Consider the following 25,400-nt stretch of genomic DNA (forward strand, 5'->3'; position numbering starts at 1 on the left):
AGCCAACCAATCAGGCCATTGATTCGTCAACCAATCCTTTTCAATAGGCACCTCGCACTTCAATCTCCCGAGCGCCGGGCCAAATGTCCAATTTACATGCACCCGCTGTAGGTCACAGTAGGTCGTGTGAGACGGGCTTGTCAACGATAATCAGCATTGACGACGCTTGGAGAATGCTCGCACTTCGTCCCTTTTGGGGACGAAGTACTGGTCTATGGATCATGTGACCGACGAACAAAATGGCTGCCCCCGGTAAGGACGATTTTCGCTTTTTTAGCCAAATTCTGCTGGTTTTCTGTGTTTTCTGTTCGTCAAATGCATTGTTCCATTACCGAAATGGTTTCCTTGGTTCTCCTCGAGTTTCTGCGAATGTGACTTTACCACCTGATGAATGGTTCATACAGAAATTAGATCATTTCAACGCTGCAGAAACAAAAAACTGGAGACAGGTAGGCTGCATAGTTCTTTTATTTACCGCTAGGGGTTAACCCCGCAACAATAATGCCAACAATTAGGAGCAAACCATTGAGAGCCACAATAAACCAACAACAAACAAAAGACCAAGTGGCAAGCGTGGGTTTGTTCAGTGTGCCTTTGCAGCTTTATTTTTACGCTTAAGTAACTGCCTACTCTGACCCTTGCTTACCCATCTACTTTGTTTTTCAACTTGGATGCAGAATCCTATGTTAATTACATTAGTTTTCACTTTCAGCGCTATTTCACAAATGCCTCATTCTACAAAGCTGGTGGTCCAGTTTTCTTAATGATAGGTGGTGAAGGCACAGCTAATGCGAATTGGATGGTGGCAGGCCAGTGGCTGAGAAATGCTAAGAAGTACAATGCCTATTGCCTCATGCTGGAACATAGATATTATGGGGAAAGTCATCCAACAAGGTAGCCTTAAATATCATTACTTTGTTGAACTTTGGGGGGGAAAAGTTTGGGGTTGCTGTTCCAAATAATTTGAGTCGAATTCTTAATTTACAGTGCATGCAATGTGAACATATATCAATCCTTTGGATGGTTTCTGTTTGGTTGGGTTACAATAGCATTCCGCGAAGATGACGTCACTGCAGCTGCTGCCCTCTATTTCCCCATCGCTGAATTACAGGCAATGTCGGACAAACATGCGGTTTCGTAATGGATTCAGGCTTTCTAACTAGGGCAGTTAGATTCAATCTGGCACATGCCCGAGTGTTGGAAATACTACATAATTGTTCTGAATATTTCTCTCTCTGACTCTATGGTATCATTCATGCTAAAAACAATGCAGGGTCAAAGATAATTGACTTTGAAATAAGCTCAAATGCGTAGAAATAAGTGTCGATGTCCGACTGTCACGTGACTAAAACGTCATCAATATCTTATGCAAATGACCTTGTGAGCTATAAATAGTATTTTCGCGGAATGCTATTGATCTGTGGTTTTAGTGAAAGGAAGCTAATTTCGCCTTTATCGTCGTTTTTTAGCAGTATGACAACTGAAAATCTCCGATATTTGAGCAGCGAACAAGCCCTTGCAGATCTGGCAAATTTCCGAAATAAAATGGCAGTGAAACTGGGTTTCGAGAACAACAAATGGATTGCCTTTGGAGGGTCCTATCCAGGTGAGCAGGTATCTAGATTGTTGATGCCCTCGGGTTATCCTCCCTCAGGAATAGATTTTAAAAGGATAAAGACACTGTTACTTCCGAAATCTCTCCTTCAGAGTACTTGTCCCACGAAATGTGAAAGATTAGGAATTAATAAAGACAACTTATTCTTGCTGACATTCATGACATGAAACATACTTATCTTATTTTGTCAATTCTAGGCACCCTTGCTGCCTGGTTCAGAATGAAGTACCCACATCTTGTTGCTGGATCTGTAGCGACAAGTGCTCCAGTATTTGCCTTGGTAAACTTTAAAAGTAAGTTTTCTTCTGCATCTTTGATAATTGTATTTTCTCAAGCTAAACTGAATGTTTGAGGATCACAATGATAGTGAATGAGACCTTGGCCTCACTAGTGGCTGATTTAGACAAAAAAGTATATTCAATTTTTACCACAGCTATACCTTTTGAAATAAGGAAAAGCAAAGTTAGAGGCAATAGTTTACAATACATTTTATAATACCTGATGTATCCCAGAAGGGTGTCTGCAAGCAGGGGGAGGGGTAGAGGTGAGTTCAGGTTTCCCCCCTAATGCATTGTCATGCACAAAGTCATGAAGAGCAAACCATGGTATGACAATCGACCCATATTTTTCATTTTAATTCCAGCGTATCTCTCTGTGGTGAGGGACTCGCTAAACACATTCAGCAGCACCTGTAACCCCCAAATCAAAAAGGCAAATGAAGCTATAACAAGCCTGCTAGCAGACGCAAGTGGACGAGAAAAACTAGCGAAGATGTTTATGTAAGTTCTTGCTCAAGCTTTGCAATAATTGCTATAGTACCCTTTACCAAACAAAAGTCCACCCGAGCTTTGCTTTGGGCATTTAGGATCTAAGATCGTATAAACAGGTATTATGTTTTCCTATTGTCTGTCTTGCAATCCTAATGTCTTCTTTGAAACTTTCAATGCCATTTCTATCCAATGAATTTGTTTTCTCCAGGACGTGTGATCCAATTGATCCAACAAATGAAAATGACATGGCCAATTTCTACAATTTGCTGTCCTTGAACTTCCAGAATGTTGTGCAGTACAACAAAGACAATAGAGCTTTTGAGGTATGATGATTGTGTCCTTAGGGAAGTCTCTTATTGTTTATTGCTTATTGCAAGTCTATACTGACCAATGTTTACTGATTAAGGCTTATTGCCGAATGAGCCTTATTTGCACCCAGTGAGAAGCCAAGTTGTGTGTCGTGAACTTTTGGCCCGAGGCCCTCCCTTAATAAGTTTCAGTGTACTGATTAAGGCTTATTGCCCAATGAGCCTTATTTGCACCCAGTGAGAAGCCAAGTTGTGTGTCGTGAACTTTTTGCCCGAGGCCCTCCCTTAATAAGTTTCAGTGTACTGATTAAGGCTTATTGCCCAATGAGCCTTATTTGCACCCGGTGAGAAGCCAAGTTGTGTGTCGTGAACTTTTTGCTCGAGGCCCTCCCTTAATAAGTTTCAGTGTAATTCCAGGGTGCAGTCGACACACAGCTTACCATAGACTTACTCTGCAAAATGATGAATGATGACAACATTGGTGACACTCTTGGCCGCTATGCTGCTGTAAACGCTCTGGTCCTGAAAACGTACGGCACAAAATGTCTCGACTTCAAATATACAAACTACATCAAGAATATGCAAGTGACTGATTGGACGTCAAAGGAAGGAGTTGGAGGTACGTTAGGGTGTTGATACACTTCAAAGGATTGTCACTGATAACAGTGCATTGCTCAGTGTTTCTTTTGCACAGAGAGAGAGGATATGAACAGAGAGAGATGATAATGAGTTGTATTGACACGGCAAACACGCCCATTCGGTTGGCGTGAGATATGAAATTAGATGCGGTCTTGTAGGTTACCGTTTGAAAGTGTTGACATTTAAAGACATAAATAGTCAATACATCATGTTCAAATTTGTGACAGCATTGTTGACCCTGAAGTTTATGAGATCACTAAGTCACGCGATAGGGGTGTAGCAGCAAACCCATAATTGAGAGCCGCCTCAATTATATATTGTTTTCCGCAGGTCGTCAGTGGATGTACCAAAGCTGTGTGGAGTTTGGTTTCTTCCAGTCCTCAGATTTAAAGGATCAGCCGTTTGGCCAGCACTTTCCCATTAAGTGAGTAAACAACAATATGTCTCGAATGCGCACACAGCTTACAAAATTATCTCAAAAGCTTTGCCACAATTTTAGAGAAAAGAGACCTGATTTCGTTTATTCCGACCAGCGGTTACAGGTCAGCTGTCAATAATAGGGCTGTACTCAAGTTCTCAAAGAAGATGCCCGGGGCCTTAAATTAGGTGGTCTCTGGCAACTGGACCACTGCTAACATCTGACCCTGCTAACTCAAAGTGTAGTTTGATTTATTGAATATTAAGATAAATCCTTTTCAGATTTTTTACCCAACAATGTGCTGACATCTTTGGTCCAAAGTTCACACTCGAGCTCCTCCAGCGTGGCATCAATGAAACCAACACGAATTATGGCGGTTATCACATGAAAGTCACAAAGGTGGTCTTCCCAAATGGTGCTATTGACCCATGGCATGCACTTGGCATCACCAAGGACTTAAATCCAACTGCAACTGCTCTCTATATTCAAGGTATGAAAAAGTCAGTTTGATTTTTTAACAGACTTTCATCGTTTTTCATTGCAAAGTAATTTCAGGGTGCGAACATTTTTTTTTGTGATTTTGACCCCTTTCCATTTTGGGGCACGCACTTTTACAGGAGGTATCTTTTTAAAACTGAACAGCCTTAGCTTACAAGATACATCTGTGTGACTGTTGTCTTTCAGGGACGGCTCACTGCGCCAACATGTACCCAGACAGTCCTGATGATCCACCCCAGCTGAAGCAAGCCAGGCAGAAGATAGAGGACTTGGTCGGTCAGTGGATAGCAGCCAAATAGACGATATTCCTCTGTAAGGAAGCAGCGTCTGATGTAGCCGGCAAGTTATTGACATGTATGATGTCGCACAACATACTCAAGACTTCTGATGTAAAAACAATATTCATTGTATTCTTGGTGGTAGGGACATCTTTTTGGAACATCCTGTATATGAGCTGCAACTTGCCATCCAGTGAAACTGTTTGTATTAACTAGTAAAAGCTGAAAGCTGTGCTAAGAATTGTGTGATCAACTTGATTATTTTGCCATAAAGAGATAAAATTTATATTCTCTTCACCATAACGTATATACATGATGTGATATGTTCTAAAGCATGAAATGGAAATAAATTTATATATATTTCTTAAATTGTTCTTATGTTGCTCCTGAAATTCAGTCTTGAGTTTGTCCACCCGAGGTCACATGTTTGGATTCGTTGGCTACAATTATGTCACTGTAGAATAAAGTCCTTAGTTGGAGTCTTCTTCTGCTTCCTGCTTTCTGCTGTCTTCGGCTGTTGGCTCTCCAGGGCCAGGCTTTTCATCATCATCATCATCATCATCATCATCATCATCATCATCATCATCATCATCATCATCGCCGTCTTTTTTTGATTTAGGTTCAGATTTGGGTTTCCTATCTCTTGAACGTTTCTTCCCAATACTCCTCGCTTCATGCTCTGGTAAGAAATGGTGTAAGTGCCTATGAGCTTCCCTTTCTCTGCCATGATTTGTCGCTTTATGCTCTGGTAAGAAATGGTGTAAGTGCCTATGAGCTTCCCTTTCTCTGCCATGATTTGTTGCCTCGTACTCTGGTAAGAAATGGTGTAAGTGCCTATGATGAGCTTCCCTTTCTCTGCCATGATTTGTCGCTTCATACTTTGGTAAGAAATGGTGTATAGTCTCATGAATCACCCTCTCTTCACTCTTTTCCCCAATACTCGTTGCTTTATTCATTTTAGAGTCCTTTGACCCCAGGGAATCTTTCTTTGCACCGGGCATTTCTGTAGAAGTACTCTTTTGGACGACTTTTCCGACAGTCTCGTCACTAGCTTTCCGCACAGAAACGACCTTGGTCTTTCCTCCAGTCTTGCTTGATTTTCCTTGAGAAACAACTTCTCTGATGACCTTCCCGCCTGACTTATCGGGAACATTCCTGGCACTAGATGTATCTTGACGAATGATCTTGCGAATGATTGTCCTTCCTCTCTTTGGAGCTCTTCCGAGGCGAATTACCTTTTGAACTACCTTACCTCCAGTGTTACTACCGGAGCTTCTATGACGAACGACCTTACCAACCATCATCGCGCCATGGGGAACAGTCTTGCCTCTTGTCATCCCTCGATAGACGACTTTCCTACCCTCTATCTTACCAGTACGCCCTTGGCGACGCATTATATCCAGCATGTACTTTGGAATGTTCTCGCTCGATGTCGTCTTAAATTTGTTGCCGATGACCTTCGCAGTGACTGAAAGATAACAGGATAATCTAGACTAGGATTTTTTTCAGTCCGACTGTTCCCTCAAATTGTGTCGTTCTGGCGTGACTTTTCAGGGACTATAGAGATCTATATACACTTGATTGGGAACATCGTTAGCGAAAGTCACAATGACAATTCACCTTTCCGGAAGATCTGAAAATATTGGTCACGAAGATATGATTTTGAAAAGCACATTCAGTATTTCTGACTAAGAAAGAAGTCCATTTCTGATAAAAGGTATACGGGATAAACTCGGTGATATTTGCCATGGTATCGTGCCTACGTGTTTTTGGTAGCGAAACTTTGCAGCTAAATTTCGTCGTTTCGGAGGCTGCCGTCGCTTCAAATACCGTTCTCGTCGTGTTCAAACTTTTAGGTCAATAAATAAAAATAAATAAAGTCTGCAAATACACACCTTGATAATTTCCCAGCAAGTATAGGAAGAGAATGCAAGGTATTCCGAGAAGGAGCCGTGTAGAACGCGTCATGGCGCCACTACTCGTCCTAGTATCTGTGAAGCTTCTCTTTTAACTTGAAATTTCTGGAATCGTTGTTAGAGAAGGAGAATAATAATTATTCAAGAAGGGGCAGCTTGGGTGTGGAATTTACCACCATGCCACCACGTAGAGCCACAAATTTGAGTTACTTTGTCATAGAGGTGAAAAAATGCCTTAGGGGATATAGACCATGATGTTCAGGCTGGTTGGTCCTCAGCGAGAAAAAAAACTGGCTATAAAGTGGGTTATCGAACGGGATCAATTGGGTTGGGTTAAAATAATTGAATCGATTTACTGATTCGAAGTGTTGGTGTTGGCCACATGTTTTCGTGTATATTGGTAGGCCTTGTTTTATCTTTCGTATTGGTTAGAATATCAGTGACACCCTTCCATTGCTATTGATTGCCCCATCCTGCCGAGTTTCTGGGGTTAGAACCAATAATTATTATCCAGAAAAATGTCCGACTTGGCCCCTTCTTTTTCTTTCTTTTTGAGCTCAATTCTTTTTTCAGGCCGGTCCATTTGCATGCATGTATCCCCCGAAATAGTTAGACGAGACTCATTTTAATGATTGATGCTCTGAGTCAAAACATGGAAACAAATAATGCCCAAGGACCTTTCCGTTTTCGTCATTGGATTTTCTTATGGCACAGTTTATAAACATTATTGCCGTATACATTTGAAGTAAAAAGATTATGCCCCCAAATTCGTAGGGACGTACGGTATATACTGAAAGTTTAGTCATGTTTGTGGGGCCGAGCACCGAAGATTTGAGGAGTTCGAAAGAAGCGGGGACCTGGGGCTTTTGAGAAAATTGGACCATAATAAGTATAATGCATCTCCCGTGTGAGATGGATTTTGAGGGCGAAACCGAAACTTTGGATGTCGTATGCGTCAAGCTTATGAAGATGGATTACCGGTTTTAGCAGCCGCAGACGAAATATCCTTTTGTCGCACAAATCAGCGATTATAAGCGCAGGTATGCGATCTAAAAGGCTAATTTACGGGGCGCTTAAAGAAAAATAAACTACATTTTCCAGTACTTACAATATTACAATTTGTATTGTGTTTTATCCGATTTTTTCCAGCTGCATGGCTTCGCAGTCAGATGGCCATTTTGGGAGGGGTGAGCTCAGGCCAATTACCGATTGATCACATGGCGCCGGGAAAAAAATGGGCAATTGATTTTCGTTGAAATCACCAAGACCAATTAGACCCGGTGCATGATGGTGCTGATGGTTCACGTACTTATTTGAACCATCACCCTGTGGCCGGGCAACACCGGTCAATTCCTTTTCAATATACACATTTTTTTATTAGGCCGGGTCTATTTGGCAAGCCGCTCGCCGAACAGGCATCTTTTTTTGTCCTGTTTGGAGAGCCGCTTGCCAAACAGCACTAAAAAGCCACCCTGTTCGGCCAGCCGGGCTTGCCAAACAGGTAAAAAATCTACCCTGTTTGGCGAGCTGGAGACTTTACTTTAATATTAATGAGTTCGGCTCTCCATTCAGGACAAGAAAAAGTCGCTGTTTGGTAAGCCGGGCTTGCCAAGTAGTCACTTCCTTTTTATTATAGACACACATCTCGCTATAGCTGATGGGGTAGCTTTTGATAAGTTAAATACTAAATATCTAAAAACGTTTTCCGAAACATGGAGTGATTGATATTAGTTTGTACCCATTCTCAGGCCAACAGTTTTTTGGATGAAAAACCGAATTGAAATCGCTTTTAGAAAGTACACTCCGAACGCAGTGGACCGGCCTCGTTCCTCGCCATAATGAGACCCAATTAGGGTGACGCAATGGGCTGCCCAGGGAGTCTATTAGAAAGCTGCAGAACGTGTTATTGACACACGAACATGGACGCTTCCGCGGTCTTCAAACGCTAGGAGTCCAGTCCTCCGTCGTCGAATTTATTGCATAATTAGCCATCACCTTCATGTTTCTGTTCAGGAGCGATGACTGCGAATCACAACTTCCTACAGACGCCACTTCTTCAATGTCGCTCAAATGAGGGACGAACCTCCGCCGGGCCGGACTTTCCTCTCCTGGGAGGGAGCAGAGCTCGGGACACTCGTGCTCCTCGTATTGCTGTTCAGCGAGCTGTTCCGTGACGGAGCGCTCGTAAGACTTGTGGTAATACAACACAGCGGTCGTGATGATGACGCCTAGGACGACAGGGAGGAGAAAACAACATAATAGATATATCCATTCCCGCGGATGGCAAGTGAGGGTCAATCTGATTGGTTGAAATGTCTGTTCTAAGTCTTCGTAATCGATGTAGATTTTCTGGTATGTCTTCGGGAACATGTCGAAGGAACATAACTTGGTGTAAAAGCACATATGGTTGCTTTCTAAGCGGTAAGTCCGGCGATTGAGGTAGATGACGTAAGGCAAGATTTGATCTTCGCAGTCTTTTTGAGGCTTGAATATAAAATAGTACAAGTCTGTATCCTTAGCATAGAACGGAAGGGACGTCACTGTTTGGTTTAATGAATATTCCGCCATGACGCACGTGACACATTTGCCCTTTGAGTGGGACCACGACTCGTAATTTTCCTCTCCTTTTATGATAAGAAAAGTGACATTCAAAACTGGTCTGAGCAAATGAAATGAGACGTTTGAGCGTTCTATGATGTGAAATTTCCAAGGTTTTATAGTCTTGTTCACGCCGAGTTCTAAAGCGAGACGTGGTGACGTCACGTTATAGATGCCGCCATTCTCCGCCGGTGGGTAATTCACTAGCACCATGTTTATATGCACTGGTGATTGTACATCCAAGTACCTGCACATCGTTCTGGAGATTGGCGAAATTGGGTACTGGTCCGTCGGCGAAATGAAAATGTCCTCCTTCCCGTAGATGATAAATATTGATACGCATGCTAGGGATGTTGGCAGGATGATGATAATGGACCAGCATGAGGCTAGAATCGCCCAGAGGAGGGCCTTGCCCTTTCGACCCTTGACCTTGAGCCCCTCGGTCTGCTCGAGCTCGTAGCTGTGAATCATGTCGAGACCAAGTTCATACCTGAAAGAAACAATAGGCCGATTAAGATATGCGCGGTTCTTCGGGCGAAGAAAGCCATCTCGATAAATAGCCAGAATGAATTCCTTTTTCCAAAGCTCAAAAACTTTTATTTCTAAAAGACTATATATACTTCCTTTTCTTGATCGCGATGAGTCTATCACAAATCAATTTTGAACGAAGTTATTGATCGATGGCGGCAGTTCTGTTATCGAAAGATCATCGACGCGGCAGATATATATATATATGTATATCACCAGTTATCTGTCTGATAATCGATCACCGGTCATTTTTTAAAAGAGAAATGTCTCATGACTTCCTCGATTGCACTTGATGTTATCGCCATATGTACATCACGAGCTTGTCTCTCGTGAACAACTTAACCGTTTGCGACGCATGGACACCGACATCAGAAAAACAGGAGTAAAAGTACGCTGCTTATGGACTGCAGAGATGGCCGAACATACCCCACCGACTTTGTAATCATAAGCTGCTCTTAGTGACACTCGGCAGTAATCATCCTTTCACAGCAGCCCTTTGTATCATCGTTCCTAAAATTCATTCGCTTTGATTGGGGTCTACAGTGGGTGGATGACACCTATAAATTTTCGTTGAAGACAAAGTGGGTCACCACAATTTAGCGCATGCCGACTTATCGGCGGTGAATATTATCAGTCCCAAAGTCTCCTCCTTTCAAGGAGAATGAATACACACACAACGACGTTGGATCGGCATGATTTAGCGAAGTGCGCGATGTAGGCCTATACATGTATCACTTTCAGTGCAACATGTGGTGATCGTCGGCTACGTCACGTGCCTCGACGGTTTTTTCGTTCTCGGGTGCCCTACCGGGAAACTAAAAGGCTTAAAAGGTACGCAACGTATGACAAGACCACTCATTTATAAAGACATGAGAGATTTCTTTCGCCGCCAATGAGATTATGACGATCATTTAATCATCTATAAAAATTAATGCCAATGACTCCAAATAAGAAAGGGTTTGAATACACCGTGGAAAAAATGCCAGGGGTAGACCTCTGATATGAACCTGAAAAAATAAAAAATAAGACGTAGGCTTACCTCTCGCCATCTTTTATTGGTCGCCTCGGTGTGGGTATTGGAACTAATAACATAAACTGCCTTCTAGAACCTGCCTTCACATGACGATTATATCAGTATCCATGGTAACTTGTAGGTAGGCGATAGCCACGCCTGACGTGAACCAGTGATCGATCTTTTCAAAATACAGGTGATTATGTTCTAAGTGGAAGGTTTCTTTGGGCGGAGAATATGACATAGCATAATACGCTATGTATACGCTACTAGGTGTTACATAATTCATTTAACACTTTTCATCACGTCATCTGCGAGTCAAGGTGACAACACCTTCCAGCTCAAAGAAAAATTACAGGGAAATACCCTTCGGAAATATTACTGCGTAACTTGCAACGGTTTCGGTGCCAATCATGACCGCAAAGGGTGAAACCGGTATGGGAGAAATATCGAATTGAGCTAAAATATAACAGATTATTATTTGCCGCTTTAAATATCAACTATTATTCGAAAGGCTGCGTTATGTCACCGGACATGTATTTCCATGGTTCTTTTATGTCAAATTTGCCCGTTACACACTGAGTTGATACTAAGCAGTTTGTGTCATTAAAATGTTCATTCAAAATTATCAAATAAATTTATAGACACCTAATATAATGGTAAACATCGCTTTGAGGTCATGTCTTCTATTGATTCACTTGGCCTAAAAATAAACGGTAATTTATTGAACTCCCCTTTGATTTGTGATAATGCTCTGTGCATATTGATAGAGATGATATCATTGGTCTGAAACAACAGACTTTTGTATTTATATTTATACATCTTTATTTGTTCATCCTTTGGTCACACAATTTAATATTTACTGCGTCACACGATCTCCGACAGCTGAACCATGTAAATTTATACATACAGTACATGACACAAAAAATACCACGTATAGACATTAGTTTTTGTCTACCAAGATACACCGTAATACAATCATTTAAAAAAGTATCAATTTAATTTGTACATTAGTAGAAACAACTTATCTGGTAGTTCCCATTGTAACAAATGCGAAATAAATGTCGTTGTGAAACTAACCATGAATCACTTGATCTACAGCTAAAAGAGTAGTAAAAAGTATTGAAGAACTAATATATTTGAATTCAAATGGTTAAGAATTACTAATACGATAGTTAATACCATACTATACCCAATCTGTATTTAATTTTCCTAGTTAAAAAGTGTCAAAAGTGACCGAAAAGACCCATTTTTCAGCACTCCCAACCCTCTAAAAAACGACGTCTGAATCGCTTTACAATTGGTTCCTTCATCACCATGAAGATGGCGTTTGTGTTGTTTTAACGTTGAAGCAGAGGGCAGGGTGTAACGGAAGTACCTACCCCCAGAACTAAACGTGCCAGCCAAAAAGATAAACCCGTCATATACATATAATCTTCTACCACCGGAACACGAACCGTTCTCTTTGAAAACTGCCGAATATCATAATTTCATCTGCCAAAGTCTTTCCCTGGGTCTCGCGGCAATAAAACTCGCCATTGATCTCGAGATAAACGCATAAAATCAAGCTGGACCGGAGAACTTTATGACTGCTTCATGTTTGTGTGCCGTTATTGCTGTTCGCCATGTTAAACTGCATTAATTGCCGTCTATATTTCTAAGTTAAATATATCGGTCAGAGGACATTTATGGCAGTGCACTTTGATATCTCAACTGAACTATTAGTCCCGGCGAGGGAGGCGATGTTATGGGAGATAGAGTACGCAATATCATTTTTTTATATCATTTTACCCAAAAGCCTCGGGCCTCACGAGAGATGTCGTAAACCTGTTGTCAGTGGTCATGGTCTGGTGACGTCATAACAAAATGGAATCGCAAATCATCTTCCTGAGACATTTATGATCATTTTGAATTTCCGTCTCTATCAGAATTTTTAACCTATACGTGTTTAGTTGAGTTCTCCAGCTGGGACTTCCCGTCAAACCCTGGTGGCTTGGTCTGGTTAGGGGCCCATACGTGTACAGTGTATATCCAAACCGGTGTAATGGGAATCAATGTCCCCTGGAAAAAGTGTCCTGTTGAAAAGTTTAATGGCAGATTAACGTGTATTACTATATGAACCGGTGACTATAGATTAAAGTCGTTCAATAGAAATGCTTTTCACACTTACATACTCTATCATTGTAGGTTTGATAAAGTAGATACATGTATCTGCATAATACTTATGGCCGCACTTTTAATTTATCTACTTACTTTTTTGTTCAAAATATTGCGGCGTAAAGCGCCCAAGTGAAGATATGCCTTTACCCTGAGTCGCTATCTTGACTCTCGTATGAAAGCGCGTGAAAGAGCAATGAGTGCGGCACACGCTTCTTTCGAAAAAAGGCATTGATTTGTCTGCCTTTTTTTACCGACAATGAGCGAAGTCAGCAAGTGTGCTGGCCGGTGTGGGGAACAGGCGTATCGAATAAATAATCTTGTTTTTCCTCTCAAATCTAACCTAGATTTAACAAACCCACGGCAAAAGAGATATCAGCCGCGATTGATCAATCATGTCAATGATGACATCTTCCCAAATACTTTCAATAACCCCCAAAAGTACTCAAGTGGTCCTGCCACGACGCAGACAAAGGGAATGAAATGCTATATGACAATACCACCAAGAATGACGAAAAGACTCAAGTCTTTATATCTTTAATGAGAGTGAGCCATGCTAAAGCTTCCACTGATACCATGGAGAGTTTTGTCTATGCTTCATATCCGAATCAAAATCTTCATAAGTATCACAATTCAGTAAAAAAATTATTGAAAAGTTTATCCTGTGCAATTGAACGCGTGCTATCCGCGGCAATCTTTGCGCGTTTTGATAATTCTCTTTGAAGTATCATATACAAGCTGGTGTTCTTTCCCCGACCCGTGTTGCCAGGGTTAACACGAATCTCTCGCTCGTAAAATATCTTAGTCAGGCACTACATCAAATCGGGCCATAACCAAGCAGAGCAAGAAAGGGGTGAACCGCGTGGAAGAAAACAATGTACATCACCAAAATCACCATCACAATGATGTGGAAGACTCGTGAAGAATTTAATGACTTAAAATGGGTTTATTACCCTTTGGAAGTAAAGATCAGTAAAATATCACGGGGCTAGCGCCGATATGGTGGACGCGTTTCAGTGGCCTTGTCAACAGCCTTCCCCGCACTGAGTTCGCCGGTTTCACGTCCCGGAATGGGGCAATAAAACTCATGATCGAGATTGTGCCGTGCGGGAAAATGCACTTTACATGGTGTATATAATATGTCAATATAATAAAAGAGCGCCAGTGGAGAATATGATGGCTGTGTGTGGATTATAAAATGTTTGAGCATTCACTAAGAGAAGCTACGAGAAAGGGGAAACATCCTGACAGTCCTTTAGCGAATTTCGTAGTCGGACGTTCACAACCTGCTCTCGAAGACCAACGTCAATTTTGTCTATAGACATCTAATGCTTTTTAAGCCTACATGTACTCTTGAGATTCCGTCGAAACAAACCTGTATACTCTCTGTATTCCATGCTGACCTATTCCATTGTTGAGTATCAGACTTCAGAGGAACGGTAAGTAAACTAAAGCTGTTGCAATTTCTTCTACTTGTTTTGCTCCTGGATGTAATAGGCTCTTTCACTGTAGCCATGAGCATGAGGATACCAGAACATGTATGTTACATCCCCAATTTCATCCCCTATTATATTTATTGGTGTTTGACATTTCTGACGACCGACCTACTCTGTCATACGTGTATACTAGTATATTGATGACTCAATTGGCTATGTATTAACTTGATGCCGAAAGCAGGTTCCCGATGGATAAGGCCTTAAATACACCAAATTACACTTTCATGTGTTTTGAATAGAATTGGACACCACATTATCGGCATGTATCTGTCTCGACAAACACCGCTATTTCGCCCAAAACCTCGGCGGCCCCCTCGGCTTTTGCCTAGTTCCTTCTCGCGGGGTTTGACTCCAGTTCGGTACGTCAATTCCCTTGAGCCACAAGCGACATAATAGGTGCCCCTCTCAGAAGAGAGACATATGCTCCTGATCCTTCATCGGCATTGGTTATGGAACTGCCTGCAGGGAATATAGCTTGATTTTATGCAAAATATCTCAATTTCTTTCCCAATATTACATGTACATGTTCTATTTGTTTGTTGATTAACTCTGTACCAGTTTATTTACCGTTGGTTTCCCTTCATGATTGATCATGTACAGCAGTATGTTCAGTTATCAGCTACCGTATGTTTATTTTTTATAACATAAGACATTGAAGGGCAAACATTAATAGACCGACTTCATGATAGCAGACAGACAGTTAGATCACTTGGAACTACATTGTAGATCACTGATATCAAGAATAAAGAAGTAGGCCTATATATATCAGTGCCTATACCACGACCAGATATCTTATTTTTCACTTATGTCGTGTAATTACATTAACCGTATTCTGAACGAAAAACGAAGGCATTGGCAACCTTTTTATAAAGTGCGATGCGATTTCTCAAGGATTATTTCTTTAACATGTGTAGTGGTTTCGCCATCGAGCAATTAGAAGGTATCATTTAAAGTGGACAATGTATCTATGTAAGCATTTGACTTGGAAGGAAAAAGGCTGTTTAACATTTGACCAATTGTGTATCTTAACGTTTTCCTGTATCATTTTGCAGTGTAAATTCTCAAAAAGAATCGTATGTATTGAAACCTTTTTCAATCTAACTATTTTCAGATTCATAGCTCGAGAAGAAAACAAGGACACGTCGATCGTCGATGTTTAATGGAATCATTTCACGAGACTCACTGGGTCAACGGTCCATTGGATTAGCTGAAAGTACGTCTGCATGGGGAGCAGTTACCTGGGTTAGCTAAAAGTACCTCTGAACTGCACGAGAGCAGTGATTTGGATAAGCGGCAGTCCCTCTGAACTGCATGAGAGCAGTGACTTGGTTTGCTGCAGTCCCTCTGAACTGCACAAGGGCAGTGACTTGGATTAGCTAAAAGTGCCTCTGTGCATGCGAAGCAGTCTGACTTGGATTAGCTAAGGTACCTCTGAATTTCGTCGGAAGCAGAAACTTGGATTAGCTAGTACATCCGAACTGCATGAGAATCAGTTCCTCATTGGAATCAACACGCCTACCTGACGATCAAAGTATCTACGGCCTTTACGACGAGGCGGAAGGAACCTTCGTAGAGTTCCTCCGATCCTGCGTAACCCACTGAACACATAAATCTGTTGTGAACTTACCTTAAAGTACGATCGAACCCAGGAAGTGTTGCTACTGTCAGCCCTTATCGGATTGTACCCAGGGTCACGCGTTGTTGTTTAAATCTCTGACACCTTTCAATATCATTTGGTTCCATTTGGTGAGACTTTGGTGGTTGCTACAGTTCCAATAACGAAATACATGCACACTACACGTTAGCAAGTATAAACTTTGCGTCACTCAGTCGTTTATCTATCATTGATGAAAGCTTTAATGTGTTACGAGAGACAACGTTTTTGATTGTTTTCTGGTAATAACTAATCAGTGTCGGCCAGCCAACAACAGCTTCTGCGAATCCTTCATGGAATCCAGTTCCCTGCAGATAACAAAGCTTCGTAACATTCTGGGCCAATAGCTAAAGTGCAAACTATCGAAGACATCCACAACTGTGCACAACCTCCTTTGCTTTGTTTACGCTCGCGGCCTTTCGTCACTTTCTTGGGATAAGGCCCGCAACTTTATGATACCGCTACCCGGTATAGCCCATACACTTCGGTTACCAACTCGGGAATAAAGAGCCTCCTGGAAATCTATAAACAGTCCAAGGATAGCATACCACAGCAGAAAATAGCTACAGTGACAAAAAATAACTTTATCATATGTTACGAGTCACGTTTCTTAGGACAGTTTGGGACAATACATTATCAATTCTTAGCTATCATCAAGGATCGGATAGTTGCGGGATTTCATTATACATTATTACACGAAGAGATAAATTAAACGCATTCTGGACGATCTAAAACAGCTCAAGGATAGCAGAAAATTACCGAACAAAAATACCGTTTCTATTTGTGGTGTACAATAGAGAAAGATGGATAAGAGGACAGTTTGGGCGCTCGTGGCGTCCCTTATTCTGATCGGGACCGGAATAGCGGTGGCGGTGTATTTTGGAGTTTCTATGGGAGGCAAGAAAGACCCTTATGGATATGGTAAGTATGGACATCGTCGTCTCCCCCCCCCCCCCCCCGCCCGAAAAAAACATATGATACATATATACCCTTCTTTGGCGCTTATGCAAGCCTTAAGGCCCCACGTGATGAGGCGTCCCGAATGTCACATTGGTTCTAAAGCTATAGTAAGACAAGACTGAAGTCATGATATATAACATCCGCGCTAAAAAGGTGAGGTACCTTCTCCAATCAATGCAAGATGAAAAAAATAGAAAATGGAAACATCGTCAAATAAATATACATGTAGATCGTTAAGTTTTATAAACGTCTAGGTACATGTATGATGCGACAATACCGGTATCTTGATATTAAACAGCTGTATTCAACAACAGGCATACACCTGATCAATAGACATTGATATATTGAATCAACTTACAACACGAGTGTACACGGATTTATCAGCATGTCGACAATCTAGTGTATGTTCGCCAAATTGCCGGAGTGTGGACGTCCTTGCCACAGGTTTTGGTGCGCACCGGCCGCAGGTTCTGGTGGGTACACATGGCCGTAAGGTTCTGGTGCCTGTTCTGTTTCGGAATTTTTGTGTTCGTCTCCCTGCTCGTGACTGAATGTTTTCGGTTCGATTTCTGTCCAGTGTCACGTAGGTTTCTTAACGGTGAGTAGGATTTCCCATCAGGTATCATCTCATTGTGTCTCAAACAGACCCCCCCCCCCCCCCCACCCCTTCCTTTTTTGTAAATTCCCATATTGGTATAGGCTTTCTCTCGTTCTGTAAGGTCTATACTATCGAACACGAAAGTCTACGTGCGTGGTAGCCTTATTGAAGGAGCATAACGCATAAAATCGATACTACATGTATGTCAAGGTCAAGCACACGGCGCAGACAATACTTGCTGGTATTGTAGGGAGGTTTCGCAAATTCCCCGAAATGCCAACGCGGCCGCGCGGATGGCTATCGCATTGTACAACATCGTTATCAGGAGGTCGAATAATATTGAGACAGGCGTTCACGTCGGCGTTTCGGGGGATTTGCGAGAACTCCCGCAATACACCACCTGCAGAGTCGGGAAACAAAACATCTTTACGCTAAAGGGCATATACCGGTGTGCAAGGGATAGTAGTTCTAGGGCTGATAGTCCGTGTAACAATAGCCCGCATTGCTAAATGTTTTGGTTAGGGTTAGCGGTACAATAGATCATGCTGCTTAATTGGTCAAATATAGTGCTACCGGACTATGACTCCAGGGGGACCATATCCGCTGTCACACCGGTGCTTGCTGGCAGGAATACTTGGACTATGAAAACCAAGGATTCATTGAAACTTCAAAAATATCGAAAACGTGAATTTCTTTTCAAGTATTTTCTATGAAAGGGTTAACTGTTCTAATAGATTCATAATCATCATCTCACACTTCACAGTTGTTGACTAGACATTAGCGGTAAATCAGGTGCAATGCCGCTGTCGATAAACAAATAAATGTACATGTACTTAATGGCCTCAGAATGATGAAGAGTAGGCCTCTGGCAGGCCTCTACACCTTCGCCGATTGGTAATGGTTGATTGGTGTTTTTGTTGCCTTCCTTTTTTGCTGCGCCTTTCCAAAAACCAACAGTCAGATTTTGCAATATCCGACCCGAGTTATTTTGCAGCTCAAACATGGCCATCCTGCAGAATAGGCAGTAAATATTCACCGATACGCTGAACTATCAGATATATCAACCCAAGATAACACTGATATCGAATAGATTGGCGGCGCCTTTGATGTTGGCTTGTAGCATTATTTAATGGGCCATTCCCCATGTCACGCGACCATCCGGGGAAAGGCAGCCATGTTTCAACAACCGATTCTCATAAAAATCGCCGTTTAACGCGAGACTTAGTCATCCGTTTGATTTGCTTGACCTGGTACCCAGTATTCTGCACTTATGAATTCTGTGATGAACCAAGCACACACCTACGTATACATGTATGAACATTGAGCTTGGTTATTTTTTACATTGTACCCAGACTCATCTAGAAACGATATCATCGCACATTATCATGCATGGTAACAGTCATGGGGAGAGGTTGGCATCGGAGTTCGGATGAACCCTTAGTTGTTTTACGGCTTTTGTCATGTTGTATTCGATCAGATGCTGGGGAAGAGTGACATGTACTTTTTGGTGATTAGGGATCATCAAAAATGTGGTCTACGATGTTTACAGCGCCAGTAAAGCAATCGCAATATGGTTTGCGCTTTCTTGGTTTTACTCACGTGAAGATGATTTTGTCGTTAAATGCTCCCAATCGGCCCTATTGAAAAATGCCAGAGGATATTTCATAATGCAAAAAATTACCTAATAGCTTGTGTGGTTGGTTGCAAGTCTATAGAAGTGTCGCAAAACGCGCCTGCGGCTACCAAAATAAGCACTGGAGGCGACCGGATCAAGCCACATGGGAAAAAGCTTTAGTGGGAGCGACGACCGGCGTAGCTAGCTTGTACATGTAGTAGCGGATCCGATAACTTAAAACGGGGTAACCTATCCTTTCATCAGCTGCTAAGGTATCATAGACTACTGCAGGCCATCGATGGGGATTCTATTTCACCTGAGACCCGCTGCAGCGCTCACCAGTCGCACACTAATTAGGCAGCTGCTACAGCGAACCCGCGATAATAGAATATGAGTTGTTATGAGTGCTACAACCAAAACCTCCGGTGAAATAGTACCTTTTAGTTGTTAGCCGTGAATCCGTACAATACATCCCAACCACCATCTCGGATTACAAGTAAATGCCAGTATCTGTTTCACGATTTTTACATTCGCAAGTTGATCTTAATATTCCCAAGTCCACAAGGATTTTACGGTTTACATTGTAATTGATTTTCTATAAATTACATGACCCAGCTAAAAGTCAAGAAAAGGAGCTCTTATAGGACACTTGCGTCTTCTTTTACTGCTACGAAAAAAATGAACTACCGTTAATTCTAATAACATACGCCAAATTACTAAATAATCCTCTGTGTTCCTTCTCAACATTCTGAAACTCGTAAAATATCATAATTACCACGTTTAACTATACGTCATGACTTGCACCACAAGCATAACAAACTGAATGCACAATTTACACCAAGTATCCTTTTCGTTGCAGTTCCCGGCAGTGACTACTTTGACACAATGGGTGACCCCCTGACATTTTTCGGTGTGAGCGATGCCCTGGACATCGTCTGGTACCACGGAGCAAACACCAGGGCACAGACAAGGGACGCACTTACGGGCTACTTTATGATGGTGGAGGGGGACGTCACGCTAAGGTTGGTGCCAACTTGATACCCTTCCCCTTTCTCATCAGCTTGTACAGTGGAATCTCCCTTGGCAGGATCCTCTCGACTGGGACACTCTCTCTATTGAGAAGACTAGCTTTGGTCAAAAATTTGTTGTTTCCATTCCATTTGACCTCTTTAGTCAGGAGACCTCTCTTTTAAGGAGAACACTATTGTCAGTCTCGAGGATGATCTCAATATAAGAGAGATTCTATGAATGGCTTCCGTTCTCATACGGAAGCATGTCAGGCGTAATTTACGTTCTTCTAGATCCGGTTTAATTCTATTGATAAGTTCTACTCAAAGGCAGTTGCAGATCCGAGTAGTCCGTGTTTCCCTTCATCTTTAGTTGGCCTAATGAGGACTAAGTCACAACAAGTAAGCCAAGATAAGATTGCTTTAACATTTGTCTTTATCCGCAGAGCTGTTTCGACCATCGTAGAATCATCGTCACAGCATTTCGTTTCCCTTTCAGATATCAGGGTCTTCCGAATCAAACAAACATTCCAATAATGGCTCAACCTCCCGCGGTAGATAGCGATATCACATTTTATGAATGGCTTCAAACGTCATTAACGAGACAAGACAAGGGTAAGAAAGGAAAACAGTTTCTTAACTCGAGCAGTTATTCTTTATTATTCAAAATTATAGTCTCTTAAGCATTCTCCACCTTTCTCCATCAGAATTTTTTGTTTTCAGGTCTAAAAATCGACTTTAAGAGTCTGGAGGCGATTGAGCCAACACTCCGGATCCTCAGCAGTCGGCGGTATCTTGACAGACCTGTCTGGCTGAACGCCGATGTGGCCATCGGGCCAGGTGGAGCGAACGCCAAGCAGCAGCCAATTGATGGCAAGCGGTAAGATACATTTTGCTTGAGACAGGTGGCTGTGGTATTACCTGCTTTGTACTTTTCGAACAAGGATAGTCAACGTAAAACAGAGCACTGGGATCATTCGCTCCAGGAATAGACCCGACCCTCCACAGAGAAGGACTGGTCGTCCTATTGATTCATCTCACAGCACAGAATGGTGATGGCAATTGGTATATTTTTTTACAATTCTCTTTCTAGATTCCTGTCTTTGGTACAGAAGAACTTCCCCCGAGTGACGCTCTCCCTGAGCTGGGTGACTGACTGCTGCGGGGAGACCTACACCCGCGCCATGATGGAGGAAATGTGGCAGCTCTGCAAGGACTCGGTGCAGCCTATCACCATTGGCGCAAGGGCGTCGCTGCTGACGCAATCGTGGCCTGAATTTAAGTGGCTGCTGTCCAAATCATCAAAGTAAGAATCAAACATAAATGTATACCTGTGGAAATTAACAGCAAGTGTGAAAGATCTAACTAGCTTATAAAGAAATACGACTGTTGTTGAACAGTGAGCTTAAATGTGTACAAACCCTGAAGAAATGACAGAATGACTCTCTCAGCAGCCAAGACATAGAATTTCACCAGAGTCTTTCAAATTATTTATTTTGTGGTTACCATGATGAAGCCCAAAATAAAGACATTGTGCCACCTTTATTACCTCTTATATTTGCGTTTTATAGAATGACAATCACAGTTTCGACACCAAAAGGTGCGGAAGACTGGGAAAACGTCTCCATCTTCGACATGCTCCACATCTGGAACGACTTCGACAAGAGGCGGGTCTATTTCGACCTGCCGGGAAAACGCTTCGAGATGTTGCAAAAACTCGCAGTGACGGCTGCCAGTCTCTTGAACTACTTCCCGCTCAAGTCTCGCGATGCTCTCGGGATCACGTGGGCTCATGCTGCCAACAGTAAGGCGGAGGTGTCCAAGGCTTTAAAGAGTGAGTAGATTGGAATACTCTTGCCAACAACTATCGGACGATTATGATGCGGAGTCTTCTCCTAATGTAAGATACATCGACATCCGAAATGCCTCCACACATTAAATATTTTGTTTTAAATATATTTGTAAACTTTTGTTTTTACAGGTGATGTTCTGATGCTTGAGGCCGATATCATCGTGAGGGGTAGAGGAACAGCTAATGAGACCACCGTCCCGATAATGGCACATCCTCCCGCCACAGACAGCGACAATACGTTCTACATGTGGCTACAAGCGGTCCTGATGACCAATAAAGGTAATGTAAATAAACTGCTAAAGTTTCGGATTTTGCGAAAACATGTTATCTCAATTCGCGAAAATGAAAATCGCGGGAAAAAATTGTATCGGAATAACCAAAGAACTCTCCTGCACAGCGATTCATCTGTTTGACAAGATCACTCCAAGATGCCTGAATTTTGATATACATGTATGACTCTTATCTAACTATTCGCTCATTTGGCATGCTTCTTTAAAAGGTGTTTTTAACAGTTAAAATTTCTTTTGAAAGCTTTCCGTTTAAAGTGTCGGCCATACTTTCCAGGGATCAAGTTAGACTTCAAAGACCTGGCGGCGGTCAAACCCACCCTCGAGTACCTAAAACAGCAAAAGCACCTAATCCGTCAACCAATATGGCTGAATGCTGACATCCTCAAGGGCCCACAAGGAAAAGATCCTATGGACGCCAAAATGTTTTTGAAATATTGTGAGGAGTACTTTCCTATGGCGACTCTATCGATAGGTTGGACGACGGGATGGAGTAATAGCGGTAAGGATGTATAATTTGTATTTTGTTATTAACCATGTCACAAACGTTCGCGTGACTCCAGGAGCCCTAAAAGTCTCACAATAATGAAATGGCTCGTCAAGGCAATTCGGAGGCAATGGCAGCCAATTCAAGCAGAGACCAAACGACGAGAGTTCCGGTCCTGCTCGAGAAGGATTGGATATATTGTTCTATAAGTAAGCGAAGATAACCCTTTGCAATATTGATTATTCGTTATTATCATTATCATTATCATTTATCAGTTTATTTTCATTTGTAATTTCAGATTCTGATCAAGTTTATACGCAAGCTATGATCGACGAAATGCTGGAGTTAATAAAAGACGTAGAACAACCAGTGACTTTCCCAGTACGGGCAGCAATGGTGAAAAAATCGTGGCCTATATTAAAGAACTTAGTTGAAAAATCTATAGCATATACGTTGAGTATTTGGTCATCTACAGCGGACATTGTTGACTCTGATGACATGGTGCATGTAAGGAATAATATAGCTAAAGAAAAGGTTTATTACGATCTCCCTGAGCCACTCAATAATGCATTTATGAACAAGATAGGATTTAAGTATAACTGAGCTTCAAATGAATCTCTTGAGCTTCAAATAAATCTCTTGAGCTTCAAATGAATATCTTGAGCTTCAAATGAATCTATTCAGCTTCAAATGAATCTCGTGAGCTTCAAATGAATCTTTTCTGCTTCAAATGAATCTTTTCAGCTTCAAATGAATCTCTTGAGCCCCAAATGAATTCGTATAAGAATAGTTAAGGGAGCAGTTTGATAAATTTTCCAAGCAGACTACCATTCAAGCGTGTCTCTGCCAGTACATAGCTTCCATGTTGTATAGTGCCATTTTTGTGCGATGGCCAGCGACCTCCTTGGATGACAATGAAGGCGATGCAGACACCATAATTATGAGGTCAGGTTTGCGACTGTCACACACGAAGTGATGAAAGGCTTGTACAATTGCATATTTTCATCGCCCTAGTTACGACACCAACGCTTTTTCATTAAATAAACAAGTCTGTTGTGGCTTCTTGGATATTTCTTGGATGATATTTGATGAGTATACTATTCGGACGACGTCAAACGTGGAGAGATTCTATGGCGGGTGCGGATTGGTTGCTGTCGTTTGTCTCATTCTGTCCTCGCCGCGACAGCACCGTATTTACAGTGAACTCACCAGGAGCCGTCATGACCGAAACTAACATACATTATGGGGGGGGGGGGCATAGTATATACATGTAGGTTCCCAATGACTGTTATGGTTAGCCATAATGTACATAATTGATATGAGTAAGGTAGTATTCATAACTTGTGTGGTTGTATTGTCCAACATTATATGTTGGGGTAAGGTATTTAATGATTAAATTGTATTTGAGTCAAACATCCTATGTTGTTTCTGCTTGGTGGATATAGTACTTTCCTAGTGACGAGCGATAATTATCACCGCTCAGCTCAGCTAGCGGGAAATTCGATTTTGATAACATCGTTCGTCGCACCAAAACCAATTATCTGCGATGACCAGCTGACTGGCAATTTTTGTTTTATGCAATAAATATTGCACATGAGAAAAATCATTCAGGGACAACAATACTCAGGGCAGATAATTTTCCTGATTCTGACTACAAAAACTGTGCATTTAATTATTGATGGTTAATTACTTTTTGTTTTCAATATCATCATTAAGTGTGTACAGTAAGCCTATATCTGGTGTCATGAAATCGAAACATTGGGCAGAAAATGCAGTAATTTTAATTAAGTGCCATCACATTACTGTTTTTGTATAGAAATAACTTGAATTGTACTGATTTAATTGAATTGATTGTATACGCGTCTTCACTGACGGTGGATCGTAAACACATGATTGCAATGTCGAATTGTAATAACGGTCCGGATATTTTTTTACCAGCCCTGGGAAATTCAAAACATCCATCGGCCAGTGCTTCTATGAATATACTGTAATGTTATTATTTCTACTGATTTCAATAAAGTTTTGAACTTTAAAACCCTCTTCGTTAAAAATTCCTGTTTGTCGTTCGTCGTTTGTAGCTCTTCGTAAGAGTTGCGAAACCTGCCAAGGACAACATGTGCAAGTTTGAGAAATAATAATCTCGACATGTCATGCTGCGTGATTCTGTAATTAATGTTGCTCTGAACATGAGGCAAAGGACATTTTCCTTTCGGTTCTTGCTCCTTGAATGATGTGTAAGATCATTCTCGGCGCCCGTTTTTAAGACATTTCGCTCGTATTCTTTTTCTTCATCTGCGTTCAGCGTCCTTTGGCGGGGATGGACTGGCTTCCCTTCACGCCCGCCTTTTTTATGTCTACTTGTTCCTCGACTTCGGTATCGACGGGACATGATTTTTGACGCATGTCATGTTCAGGGGACAGTCTATTCATTTCAAGAATCGCATTAATATCTCATTTTCCATTCATTGGTGTGTCGATGAAGGCCATCAACACATCAATAGCCTGCACCTTATCCTTAATGGTAAATCTGACGAGAGTAACATTGCAATTGACAAACGCCATCACTGCTAGCGATTGTGTGGGTGTTCGAAAAGAGGACGACAAGAAACGAATCGCTTATTGCGCTGGTGAACTGATGAGAAGAAGCCATGCAATGCGAGATCGTGCGATGGAGAAGAAGGAACAACTCTGTGTTCTTTACTGATGA

The 25,400-nt window shown here is 41.8% G+C and overlaps 4 protein-coding genes across 7 annotated transcripts; 2 read left to right on the forward strand and 2 right to left on the reverse strand.

The window, feature by feature from the left end:
• The first annotated feature begins 107 nt into the window (after positions 1-107).
• LOC135495167 (putative serine protease K12H4.7) lies at positions 108-4,895 on the forward strand. 2 transcript variants are annotated; one of them, XM_064783624.1, is made up of 10 exons: positions 108-449; positions 713-894; positions 1,470-1,606; positions 1,813-1,908; positions 2,259-2,394; positions 2,594-2,708; positions 3,111-3,312; positions 3,663-3,756; positions 4,032-4,240; positions 4,435-4,895. In XM_064783624.1, the coding sequence occupies exons 1-10, from the start codon at positions 240-242 to the stop codon at positions 4,545-4,547; spliced, it is 1,494 nt and encodes a 497-aa protein (XP_064639694.1). In that variant the 5' UTR covers positions 108-239; the 3' UTR covers positions 4,548-4,895. The 2 variants fall into 2 exon arrangements, with proteins under 2 accessions (XP_064639694.1, XP_064639695.1); XM_064783625.1 differs by having other exon boundaries at positions 168-252.
• On the reverse strand, positions 4,896-17,337 carry LOC135495169 (uncharacterized). Of its 2 annotated transcripts, XM_064783627.1 has the most exons (4): positions 17,206-17,337; positions 7,551-9,530; positions 6,422-6,547; positions 4,896-5,994 (listed from the first exon to the last, which is right to left on the reverse strand). In XM_064783627.1, exons 1-2 carry the CDS (start codon positions 17,232-17,234, stop codon positions 8,381-8,383), a joined length of 1,179 nt encoding a protein of 392 aa, XP_064639697.1. In that variant the 5' UTR covers positions 17,235-17,337; the 3' UTR covers positions 4,896-5,994; positions 6,422-6,547; positions 7,551-8,380. The 2 variants fall into 2 exon arrangements, with proteins under 2 accessions (XP_064639697.1, XP_064639696.1); XM_064783626.1 differs by lacking the exons at positions 4,896-5,994; positions 6,422-6,547; positions 17,206-17,337 and adding an exon at positions 10,608-10,836 and having other exon boundaries at positions 7,544-9,530.
• LOC135495041 (sarcoplasmic reticulum histidine-rich calcium-binding protein-like) lies at positions 4,997-5,920 on the reverse strand. The gene has a single exon (XM_064783440.1). It carries the CDS (start codon positions 5,918-5,920, stop codon positions 4,997-4,999), a length of 924 nt encoding a protein of 307 aa, XP_064639510.1.
• On the forward strand, positions 13,884-24,728 carry LOC135495166 (protein FAM151A-like). 2 transcript variants are annotated; one of them, XM_064783622.1, is made up of 10 exons: positions 13,884-14,176; positions 15,345-16,808; positions 19,920-20,082; positions 20,567-20,682; positions 20,791-20,947; positions 21,161-21,373; positions 21,639-21,901; positions 22,049-22,198; positions 22,484-22,708; positions 22,992-24,728. In XM_064783622.1, exons 2-10 carry the CDS (start codon positions 16,691-16,693, stop codon positions 23,294-23,296), a joined length of 1,710 nt encoding a protein of 569 aa, XP_064639692.1. In that variant the 5' UTR covers positions 13,884-14,176; positions 15,345-16,690; the 3' UTR covers positions 23,297-24,728. The 2 variants fall into 2 exon arrangements, with proteins under 2 accessions (XP_064639692.1, XP_064639693.1); XM_064783623.1 differs by lacking the exons at positions 13,884-14,176; positions 15,345-16,808 and adding an exon at positions 17,214-17,445.
• The last annotated feature ends 672 nt before the right edge of the window (positions 24,729-25,400 follow it).

This window comes from Lineus longissimus, chromosome 10 (assembly GCF_910592395.1).
Source record: "Lineus longissimus chromosome 10, tnLinLong1.2, whole genome shotgun sequence".
Taxonomy (NCBI): Eukaryota; Metazoa; Nemertea; class Pilidiophora; order Heteronemertea; family Lineidae; genus Lineus; species Lineus longissimus.